Source organism: Ictalurus punctatus, chromosome 12, assembly GCF_001660625.3.
Source record: "Ictalurus punctatus breed USDA103 chromosome 12, Coco_2.0, whole genome shotgun sequence".
Lineage (NCBI taxonomy): Eukaryota > Metazoa > Chordata > Actinopteri > Siluriformes > Ictaluridae > Ictalurus > Ictalurus punctatus.
Genome location: NC_030427.2, coordinates 7439803 through 7452172, shown reverse-complemented (window position 1 = coordinate 7452172; position 12370 = coordinate 7439803). Strand labels below are relative to the sequence as shown.

General features: G+C 41.5%; 1 protein-coding gene across 1 annotated transcript; it reads left to right on the top strand.

The window, feature by feature from the left end:
• The first annotated feature begins 1858 nt into the window (after nucleotides 1-1858).
• gbx2 (gastrulation brain homeobox 2) lies at nucleotides 1859-5626 on the top strand. The gene is made up of 2 exons (XM_017481074.3): nucleotides 1859-2413; nucleotides 4243-5626. The coding sequence occupies exons 1-2, from the start codon at nucleotides 1933-1935 to the stop codon at nucleotides 4752-4754; spliced, it is 993 nt and encodes a 330-aa protein (XP_017336563.1). The 5' UTR covers nucleotides 1859-1932; the 3' UTR covers nucleotides 4755-5626.
• Nucleotides 5627-12370: the final 6744 nt, after the last annotated feature.

Below are 12370 nucleotides of genomic sequence, written 5' to 3'. Positions count from 1 at the left end.
TAATGATCTGAGTGAAGCAGATGATTATAATAAAAATAAATAAATAAATAAATACGGGGGGGCACGGATCTTTGAGATCAAATGCGTCATTAAATTCCCCAAACTGTATAACACACATATAGCGGTACATACATATTAGCTTTGTATGAAAAGATTATGTATTCCACGTATGCTGAAGAATATAACCAAACATTTTTATTAACAATTATTTCTAGGCCTAGGTTTAGTTTACACAGAAATTTGCTGCATTAAGTTATTTTGTGACTTTGTGTCATTTAAGTCTATTTTCTATTAAACATACTGTATGAGTACAATAGGTCTTTTCCGGTGAAGTAGAATTGTCTTCAGAATATTTCCTAGTCTAGATGCATTTGAAGTAGACTTGTAGCCACGAGGTGATGAAGCAAATATGTATCTCACATTCATGCTACGCTGTCTTTTACTGAAAAGGATGTCACATAATCATACAGTTTCTCAAGCATAACATTGTGTTTCAGTTTGACATATTGAGCCACGCACTGCTGCTGCTGCTGTGAGTGTGTGTGTGTGTGTGTGTGTGTACTCTCAGAAAAAAAGGGTACAAAACTGTACCTAATGCTTTAAAGATACACTATATAGTGTACAGTGTGAGAACACCAGCCCACTAACAAGGAAAGGCAAAGTTTAGTCATTTTTTTTTCTGAAAGTTTTAATGTTTTATATCTCGATTGGGATAAAATGTCCCCATGGGTACAGGAGTATCTTATGGTGGACATTTGAGTTTTATTTTAAAAATTATAAATATATATAAATAAATAAAAACAGCCAAAAGGGTTTTCTTATGCTTACTGATTAGGGTTGTGTGTGTGTGTGTGTGTGTGTGTGTGTGTGTGTGTGTTTGTGTGTGTGTGTGCATAGGGCAGGATGATTCACTGAGAGCTGAACTCAAAGCTATCTGCTAGAATCTGATATATGCAACTGATCAGCAAAATATTCTATATTTGCTATTTATGTTTACTTTTGATGTTTTATTGAAGCTTACATATTAGTAAACTCCAGTGTGCATGCATAAATCTATAGGAGCTCCTCTAGCTGTCATTACGGAAGGATCAGAGAACATGAGCAGGGTTGCAGTATAGGTCATTATTTGGCAGTTGGACTGAGGGGTTAAAGCAGTACTGCACAGGTGTGGTGCTCGGCGCTGATGGGTTACATGAACACTTTTATACTCTACTCAATCCGGCGTGAGGCGACGCGTTAATGAAGCTCCGTGTCAACGCGCTCAGATGGACCAATAGGAATGGCAGGTCAGTTTATGGGCGTGGTCTTGGCGCGCGTTCGGGGCGCTTTAACCGAAGGAGCGCAATTCAAAAACTCTCACACATCAGCAGCTGATTACAGAAGGTGAGGTGGAGGAAGAAGTCACAACAACGAACATACGACCAACGCTATCCTGGTGCATGCCAAGATACGCATGTTTTTGTTTTGTTTGTTTGTTTGTTTGTTTGTTGCGCAAACTGACTTTTTTAATATTAGCTACTGTTCGGGTCTTTGCGTGGAGAAACGACCTTAAACGCAGGCGCAGTGATTTCACTCAGGAAAAGGACAGTGTGTATCGCAGGATTACCAGCGGCGTGTGTGTGTGTGTGTGTGTGTGTGTGCGCGCGCGCGCGTGTGTGTGTGGGTGTGTGTGTGTGGCCGCTGCTCATCTCAGCAACTGCGGAGGACACAGGAACCTTCTTCCTCTGTGCTTTTTGGCTCTCACCTGCTTCACACACGCGCGCGCGCACACATACACGCACACACAAACACACATACACACGCGCGCGCGTGCATTTTGTCGGGATTGTAAGTTTTTGGATTTGACGCGAATGAAAGTTGAGAGGACAGCCTCTAACTGTGCGCCAGAGTAAACTTTTCTAACTGTGCAGTGTGTCCCTGATAGACGAGCTTATGAGTGCGGCATTCGGGTCGTCCTTCGCGATGATGCAGCGTCCGGTGGGAAACACCACTGCCTTCAGCATCGACTCGCTCATCGGCGGCTCCCAGCAGCCCAGTCCGGGACACTTCGTGTACACTGGCTACCCCATGTTCATGCCCTACCGCTCTGTGGTGCTTCCTCCTCCTCCTCCTCCTCCACCTCCTCCTGGTCTGAATCAGGCGCCTCCTCATCATCAGCTCGCCGCTTTACCGGCCGCAATACCGGGCGCTTTCTGCTCCAGTTTGGCGCAGGGCATGGCGCTCACCTCCACGCTCATGGCCAGCCTTCCCCAGCACCCGGAAGCGGCCCGGAAGTTCGGCACGCAGGCGCTGCACGCGGCCTTTGACAAATCCCATGAGATCCGACTGGACGCAGAAGACGGCAAAAGTTTCCTGACCAAAGACGCCGCTGCGCTTCTGCCCTTCCACGATGAGCCTCTGCAGTCCGCTACAGGTTAGCACTGAGAACTCTGAAATGTACATGAGAGAGCTGTAGACTGTTCTGTAGCCTAGTACGGGCAAACCTAGCATCATGTTTATCCCATGCGCATGCACGAAGCGTTCCGAGGTTTGAGTGTTTAAATTATGAAAGCCTGTTTGGTGTTCAGAAATACAGGAACCAAACGGTCACTGATGTGAGTACTATCCAGCTCACATCATCATTTCTACCTTTAATTAGCACTGTGTCCACAGATAAGTTTAAGATGAGGTCTTTTTAGTGAGTGTCTTTATAAGGTATAAAGGTACACACTAGAAAGATGTCAGCAACAAGCAAAAGCACAACATAGCACAAGCTGTATTTCTGTACGCGTATTATTATTATTATTATTATTATTATTATTATTATTATTATTACTATTATTATTATTATTATTATTATTATTATTATTATTATTATTATGAAAATACCAGGCATAGTTATGCACCTAATTTTATTGAAGGACGCCTGGACTAAGCATTTAGGAAACTTTGTAAATGACTCCTTTGGCGCTGGAGTGATAATGCGTGATGTTCCTGTGGATGCTGTCTGGATGACAGTAATGCGTGGGAATGAATCAAAGGAGCGAGTGCTTCATTCCGAGAGATGAGCTTGTGCGCTAGAGATGAAAGAAGGACTGCTGTCTTGTAAAATGTCACTCGATTTGTTAATGACAAAAATAACGATTTAACGGCCTCGGGAGAGACAGTGTTATATGTGCGTGGCTCAGGAAAGTGCGCTGGAACGAAAGCCACTTATCAGGTGTGGATTAAGGGCCTTCAGCGCGCAGTGCCTGCAGGCGAACCGCACATGACTTCCTTAATTTAGCCCAGTTTAATTGAGGGATGGAGAAAGAGCCGGTGCTGTTTCAGGGTTTCTGTGAAGATGGAAGCATCATTTAAACATGTAGGTAAAGTTCAGAGGACACTCCACTCCTGGCAATATAATGCCTACACATTTACAACAGCGGGTATACACACAGTACAGGACTAATGTGAAAGGTGTAATTCGTTCGTTTATTATTATTATTATTATTATTATTATTATTATTATAATTATTAAATGTATGTGCATAAAACGCATTTAAAATGCAGGTCCATTAAGAACCTTGTAAATGGTTCTTTAACTGTTTTGTTGGTGCCACAGTTAATTAACGAGAATCTTCCACACGGTGTAAATAATTACGTGCATATTTTTTGGCAACAGCAAAAATCCTTAAAGCGCCATCAATTAAATGGTTCCATTAGGATCCAAACAAACACATTTCTATGCATGGCTAATGGTTCCCGACTTCTAAATTATTATTATTATAATATTAATATAATAATACAAGGTTAGTAATTTATTTATTAATATATTAATATTATAATTATTATTAATAATAATAATATAATAATAATAATAATAATAATAATAATAATAATAATAATAATAAATATATTTTTTTAAAGGTCTACCCAAAGCCTCTTCTGTTCTACATGGTGTGGTTATGAGTCCCCCATAGTGGCACAAATAGAAGAACTCTTTTAGGGACCAAACAGATGGGAAAAAAAGGTTCTTCTACGGAATCTCGTTTAGTTTTAATCGCGCGCGTCAGCTCTGATTACCCTGTGTTTAGTGCCTCTCCAAAAACCGACTCCATGCGTAATTGTGCGTAAAAGCGGCTACACTAAACAGTGAGCACGCTGCAGCAGCATGTAAACAGTTTGAGCACGTTTACGTGATTTTAAATGATTTTATGATATTAAAACTCGTAATCTGTATAAGAGCAAGTGCGATTCAGATGAATTTTCCCACCCCCACAGTACGAAGTCACGGCAAAGACGATCCCAAGGAAGACGAGTGCACGAGGAAGGACGAGAGCTTCTCCATGGACAGCGACCTCGACTACAGCTCGGATGACAACATGCCCTCTGCGTCCAACCCGCTGTGTGCCAAAGAGGACGGCGAGGTGAGTGCAGGCCTGGAGGAGAGCGCGCGCTCCGGGAGCGGCGCCTCGGGGGGGAAAAACCGGAGGCGGCGGACGGCGTTCACCAGCGAGCAGCTGCTGGAGCTGGAGAAAGAGTTCCACTGCAAGAAGTACCTGTCTCTGACAGAGCGCTCGCAGATCGCGCACGCCTTGAAACTCAGCGAGGTGCAGGTGAAAATCTGGTTTCAGAACCGCAGAGCGAAGTGGAAGCGCGTCAAGGCGGGGAACGTGAACACGAAGGCGGGCGAGCCGTCCCGAAACCCCAAAATAGTGGTTCCCATTCCCGTGCACGTGAGTCGCTTCGCCATCCGGAGCCAGCATCAGCAGCTGGAGCAAGCCAGACCCTGATATGCGCTGGGCTTTTGGACCAAAACACAAACTTCACTTAACGCGAGTGACTCGTTTACAAAAAAAAAAGCCACATGTGAAATATGAATATAGTACATTTCCACGCGGATATCTGCGTTCATCCTCGAGGAGGAAGCAGTGTCGGTTTGTTTGAACGGACTTTCCGGTTACGCAGGAAACTGCAGACTTTTGTGCTGAATAATGCGACAGCGCGTCTCCAGAAGTATTACTATAGCTAGTGTGCTGTTTTGACATACAGTGTAACGCGGTTTGGGACGCAGCCCAAGTTCTGGTAACTGGCACGCGCACACACAAACACACACACCGAGAGAGTGAGAGAGAGAGAGAGTGTGAGAGAGAGAGAGAGAGAGAGAGAGAGCTGCTGTGGACCAAATGATGAATAAACTAATTCCCTGTAGATTTCAAAGAATGTGAAGTTCTCTTTCGTTTTGTTTTTCTGTAGTGTTCAGTGTGTGTGTGTGTGTGTGTGTGTGTGTGTGTGTGTGTGTGTGTGTGTGTTTGCGTTCTTTTTCTTTTCTTTTTTTTTTTAACAGAGATGAGGTGATCTATTAAACGGAGCACTTTTCTGGCTCTGCTGAAGCACTGAGAAAATTAAACAACAGTCATGCCTTCGAGGTGATGGTCTGTTCTGTTAATACGTGTTTTTATTTGTCTTGATTAATAATCACTTCTCTTCATTTTGAGTTTGTTTTTTTGTTGTTTGTTTGTTTTTGTTGTTGTTTACTTCCTGGGGGCACGCTGCTAATTTATTTGATATTGTGCAAAGAGTTACTAACATGCGAAGAGTTTATTGAGTTGAGATTGTGTGAATTAAAGTGGACCGTGATTGTGAAATACTTGTACGTGGTGGGTTTTTGTTTTACTGCCGTGTAAACGACCATACAATAATAACAATAATAATAATAATAATAATAATAATAATAACAACAACAACAAAACAACAACAATAATAATAATAACATATATAATAATGATGATAATAATGGGGAAGATGATGACGATTATTATTGTTATTATTATTATTATTATTTTTATTATAATTATTATTATTATTATTATTATTATACACTGTTACACTCCTGACGCGCTGCAGTAGAAATGCAATGCACTTTTGTTTATTTTATATGTATTATTTATTCATATCTCATAAAGAGGGGCGGTGCGTGTGTGTGTGTGTGTGTGTGTGTGTGTGTGTGTGTGAAGCCTAGCTCGTTTCACACACAGCCAAAATCAGAGACCAAATCATTATACAAATAAATTTATGTTGTACTTATTTCATTAAAAAAAATAAATTAAAATAAAAAATAAAAAAACTAGACCTATCTGCACTACTGCTTTGTATGAAATAAAACACAAAGAATAAAAGAATATTTGCATAAAAAGGAAATGAAAACAGACCGTTCCAAATGATTACAATTATAAAAATGCAAAATAAATGTCATTTTAATTTTTCATTTTAGAATTTTTAATTTATTTATTTAATTTTTTTTAAAATTTAGTTTCTAAAATATGACAAATGAAATGATTTGTGGATCTGCATTGGCCTGAGGGTAAATGATGGGGTTCAGAAGCGCCACAAACCGTTAAGAAACGCAGCTTATTTCATTTCAGGCAAGTCGCAAAATATCAACCAGGGTGTGTTTAATTATTTACTCATGTTTTCCAATCAAACTGGTTCAGATTCAGACTTCATGGACGGCACTGAATAAATAGCCAGAGCCATGAGCTACACTCTAATAAGTAGACTACAAACTCAAACACATACTATATATATATATATATATATATATATATATATATATATATATATATATATATATATATATATATATATATATAAATTATATAAATACATTGCTGTTGTATGTGTTTGAGTGTGTAGTCTACTTATTTTATATATATATATATATATATATATATATATATATATATATATATATATATATATATATATACCCATAAATACTGTAAAAAATGTACAAAAGAGAGGCACATACAGTCTGTATTTCTGCAGTGATTCATAGTTTGAACTTCTCCAACAAAATATTCTTTATTAAACTCACACACTCGCTCTACTTCTCCCAAGTGGGAAGAGTAAAATAAAGATTTATAGGAGCAGAGTTACTGGGCATAAGCGAGCCTCAGTGGGCTAGATAAGCTCTTATGAGTACATCACTGACACACACACACACACACACACACACACGGATCAAGTGCACTAAATATGTCGGCTACTACAAAGACTTGAATGCATGTGCACTGAATTCATCATGAGAAATATGAGGTAAAAAGGTGTGGAAAGAAACAAGATGACCAAAGTGTGAGTGAGAGGGAGATCTGACAATTGCCTTAACTCTAATGATTTTTTTTTTTTTTGCAAATAGTAATCAAGGCCAGCCGTCGTCCCTGACAGATAAATGGGCCCCGGGGGGATCGTCCAGGCCCTCAGCTTTTCACTCCTTCGTGTCCCTTGCGCACTAAATTAACAGCAACTTGTCTAAGGCTCAAATTAACCTCCAATGATTAATTCTGAAGGGGAACAAGCCCTGAGACTCATGCCACCTAATAGGCACTGGCAGAAGGACCAATAACTCGTATGTGCCCCACACACACACACACACACCTCTTTAACTGACCAAATTTGTATGTACAGTGCGAATAGGAAAGCAATTCAGTGGACATTTTGTGAATGGAATCACACAGATCATACTCTAACAGTATCAGCAGGCAGCACTTGTTTATTTTATCCCAGCTCGTATATGTTTTTGATAAATCTTGTATTACTGTGCTGGTTGCGTTCATTGCTGTCGGTGACCGTATTATCCTAATGCAAATGGCATGCAGTCTTATTATATTATTCCCTATATTAGTTTAAGATGCTTCATTTGTTAGGATTTAAATATGTATCGAGTGTAAAAATATCATTTTAAAGAGGTTCCACACGGAGGACTGAAATCCCATTAATTATGGCACAGCGAATAAAAAAAATGCTGATTTGTAATCCGGTTGGATTATTCAGTTTAACACGGCGGACATCTCCAAACACCTGTTTACAGCATCGTTGTCTTCATTTCTTATTTTAAATAAAAAAATGTTTATTTGATTTTTTACAATTCATACAATACGACTTCCAACTGACATTGTATCTTGTACTGCCAATCTCCAGCACTCTGTGTGAGTGTGTGTGTGTGTGTGTGTGTGAGTGTGTGAAGAAGACAGCTCTTCTTTCCTCTGAACATACCAAGATTATCATCATACCATGATGGCCCTGCTCACGCCTCATTTCAGGGCCTCTCTTGCATTCCTAATGCTGTTAGCGTGTGAATGTCTCTCTCTCTCTCTCTCTCTCTCTCTCTCTCACACACACACACACACACAGAGTGATAGATGAACACAGCTGTGTTAATACACTGAAGCAGCACTTTGCTTCACTGGACTCCATCACATCGGGAAGTGGGACTGATTTATGATTAGAGATGATCAGACTGGAGTTGGACAAGATGCTCCACCCTGGCAGCCTTTTCATCAGAACCACACCGCTCCACTGTGGTCTTACTCGAGATTCGGAATTTATTCCGAAACGTGGATTTCCTGGGATTATAATTGAGGTTTAGAGACAGTCCAGGTATGCACTAATCACGTGTCCGGGGTCCACAGTCCAATCCAAAGCTTGCGTTAGTTCGTGTATGTGCGGTGTTTTGCTTCTTCTCTTCATATCCGTGTGAGTTTCCTCTGGTTTCTCCAGTTCCTTCCCACCTCCCAAAAACATGCCAGTAGATGGATTAGCTTCTCTAAATTCCCCCTAGGTGTGAAAGAGTGTATGAATGTGTGCGCGCGCATGTGTGTGTGTGTGTGTATGGTGCTGTATGTGATGGACTGCCGTGTTCCCAGGATAGGCTCCGGATCCACCGTGAGCCTGATCAGGATAAAGCAGTTACTCGAGATGAATAAAAGAAGGACTGAATATGTTGAATATGAATATACTGTACTGTTATCGTGAGAAATACAATCTCACCACCACATCTCAATCTCATCCAAGATATATCTTGAATAAATATCCGAATGAGATTAGACAGGGTGTATATTCTTCAGCTGTCACTTAAGATGCGGAAGCATCGTCCTCTCTCAGCATACACAAACCTGCGATGGTTTAGTTAATGTAATACATGTAATATATTCATACGATTTCATATCACAAAGGTTATCGTAATATTAACACAACTACATCACCCGAACCCCCCCCCCCCCCCAACACACACACACACACACACACACACACACACACACACACACACACACAATGTCCATTTCCTCTCTACCCACCGTCCAGTTTCCCTCTCAGCCTCGTCTAATCTCTTTAATTACATCTGCTGTCCCAGGCTGCTGAGGCTTCCTTTGTCCTCTCTGGTCAGGGGGCTTTTGTGAGTGTGAGCGCTGTCCTCCTGTCCCCTCCCCAGCTGCTTTGTGAAAGACAGAGAGTGAAAAAGTGAGAGAGAGAGAGAGAGAGAGAGAGAGAGAGAGAGAGAGAACGAGAAGAGGATTAGAGCACCATTATCCCATTAGAGCCTCAGCAGAGTCCACAGGGCCCGGCTTGAAACGCCTTCATCTATACCACAGAGTCCCAGTGCACAGTGTCACAGCGGCCTGCAGAGTGAACCAACGCACACACACACACACACACACACACACACACACACACACACACACGGTTGTGAGGGAGAACATAAAATGTGCAAAGACAAAGTCCATGTTATTGATCTCATGCAAAATTCATGAGTCCGTCTCAGAATATGGGGATAAACCCGTCACTTAAATGACTGCTCATGACAAAAAGGTACAACATTTTCAAGAAGCCCCGAATAACAGACATCACTGTATAACTTTCCTAAGCAATAAAACAAAAAAAAATGGCTCGACTCTTTATTACCGTGCCCATTGTTAATTCGAAACTGGAAAAAGAACTTGTTCAGCAAGCCAGATGCATTATTATAAAAATATAAATAAAATGTATAAAAATGAAAAACATTTTAATCTCACAGGCTGAACATAAAAGTGCGAGGTTTATCAAATATGTAAATGAACAGAATGAAATGTGTTCTTAATAATACAGATGAGGTGGGAAAAATAACTCCGGTTTCCTCCCCCAGTACAAACACACGCATGGTAGTCTGATTGGCGTGTCTAAAGTGTCCGTAGTGTATGAATGGGTGTGTGATTGTGTATGTGATTGTACCCTGTGATGGACTGGCACCCTGTCCAGGGTGTACCCCGCCTTGTACCCCATGCTCCCTGGGATAGACTCCATGTTCCCCCGTGACCCTGAAAGGGATAAGCGGTGTAGAAGATGGATGGATGGATGGATGTGGGAAAAATACAGTTGCTATATATGCTGTAGTATTAAGATTTCCCTTCACTGGAACGTAGAGGCCCGAGCGTGTTCCAGCATGAGTGTGTCCCTGTGCACAAAGCGAGCTCCATGAAGACATGGTGTGCCCGGGTTGGTGTGGAAGAACTCGAGTGGCCTGTTCGGATCCCTGACCTCATCCCCACTGAGCACCTTTGGGATGAATTGAAACGCCGACTGTGCACAAGGCCTTCCTGTCCAACGTCAGCTTCTGTGGCTGAATGAGCACAAATCCACACGAGAGGGTTACGGTCCACAAACGTCCGTGTGTTATCGACATGAATTATAGATTTACAGCGGGAAGCGCGTCCTCACTTTGATGATCAGCATCATACACATCAGTCTCGGTCTCATGACCTCAAGTAAAAGTCAGAAGATTTCCACACGAGCCTCGTCGTCACTCTTCACTCTAATATCAGTGGGGAAATGATCACCGGCTGCGTTTACACGGACAGCAGTAATCGAATTATTGATCTTATTCTGAATAAGACAATAATGTGATTACGGTGTTTACATGAGTTGCATTAGGAATATTCCTTTCATGTACCCATTTTACATGTTCATCGATTAACGGCCCGCGTCATTACGTCACCGCGCCACGCAGTCCGACGTCCCTCCAGAATCTCACGTATCGACACACAGTTTTGGGTGTTTTTATAAAATTTTACAAAAGCTTCTACTTGTGTTTACTTCGAGTATGACTTTGGTCGGATTAATGCCATCAATAATCACTCAGTGCGTCTACATGGACAACAATAATCCACTATTAACCTGATTAAGACGATACTCTGATTGAGAACCCGGCATGTAAACAGCCATTTTTAATGACCTTAATCCGATTAACGTCATACTCGAAGTAAACACGAATGGAATTAAGACAGGTGGAGTACTCTTGCTTTAGTCGCATTATGGACGTGTATTACAGACGTGTACACACCTTAATCACACTGTTAACGCCGTGTGAGAGTTTTCACCGCATTGTGCGACAGGACACGATCACACACGGCAGCGCTCAAGCGTTTTACATCCCAAACCGTGTACTTACTGTATAGTAGACGAGATACATGTATCTGAGCTACTATGTAGTAGGAGAAATACACGTATCTCGGCTACTATATAGACGGTAAGTACGCGGTTTGGGACGCAGCCCACGGCTTCAAGCAGTCGTCTATTAGCACGTACAGCACGACTAATAATTAACTGCGCTTAAAGCGTTCGTAAAAATAAAAACACCCGAAACTGTATACGGTCCCATAACGAAGACCAACTGTACGTCGATACGTGAAATTCTGGAGGGACGTCGGACGGCGACGTAACGACGTGTGCTGTTAACCTCTCTATGTTCTCGAACATGTAAAACGGGAACATGACAGGAGTATTCTAAAAGCGACTCGTGTACACACCGTAATCACATTATTATCTTACTCAGACTAACGTCAATAATTACATTACTGCTGTCCGTGTAAACGTAGTCCCTGATTCATGGTAGTTTCTTAATCAGAGTATCGTCTTAATCAGGTCAATATCGGATTATTACCGTCCATGGAAACGTACTGACTCACTCACTCGGAGAGTTTTGTGATGTAATGGCACAGCAGCAATACGATTTGTCAGCTGGGAACTGATCACTAACTGCACACTTTAGCTAGCAAGGGTTTCGCCAGGTTTAGGCAGAAAACATGAGGCAGTTCAAAGACGTTGGTCGGGATCATGATACCATCGCTGTGAAATCCTCAAGTGTCTACTATAGACCGAATGAAGGTAAATGAATAAAGAAGAGCGGATCGTTCAGATCGGTTCGAATAATATCATATTTGGAGTAAGTTTGTTGGATATGACGAGATAAATCTAAGTGGCTCTGGATAAGGGCGTCTGAAAAGACGCCGACGTGTTTTAACGGCCCAGAGACGAAAGCCAGGCGGTCGGGAAGCTGTGTTGGACGTGTTAGCACGTAGCCACGTCTCATTTCAAAATGATCCACAACACTTTTTGGGAAAACAAACAAACCAACCTGCTATATGATTTCCTGGTATATAATCTGGTTTCACTGATCACTGGATATTCACCGTGTAACTAACACACCATCTTCGTACCACTTAAAAGCAGCTGTTCCTTTAAAAAAAAAAAAAAAAAAAAACACAAAAAATAATCCTTTTTAATAACATTTCAGATTAAAGTGAACTGGCCAGCG

Excerpts from the sequence above, each read along its gene's own strand:
- gbx2 (XM_017481074.3), top strand. The coding sequence starts at position 1,933 with ATGAGTGCGGCATTCGGGTCGTCCTTCGCGATGATGCAGCGTCCGGTG. Across the intron at positions 2,414-4,242 it reads GCCTCTGCAGTCCGCTACAG|TACGAAGTCACGGCAAAGAC; the intron begins GTTAGCACTGAG and ends CCACCCCCACAG.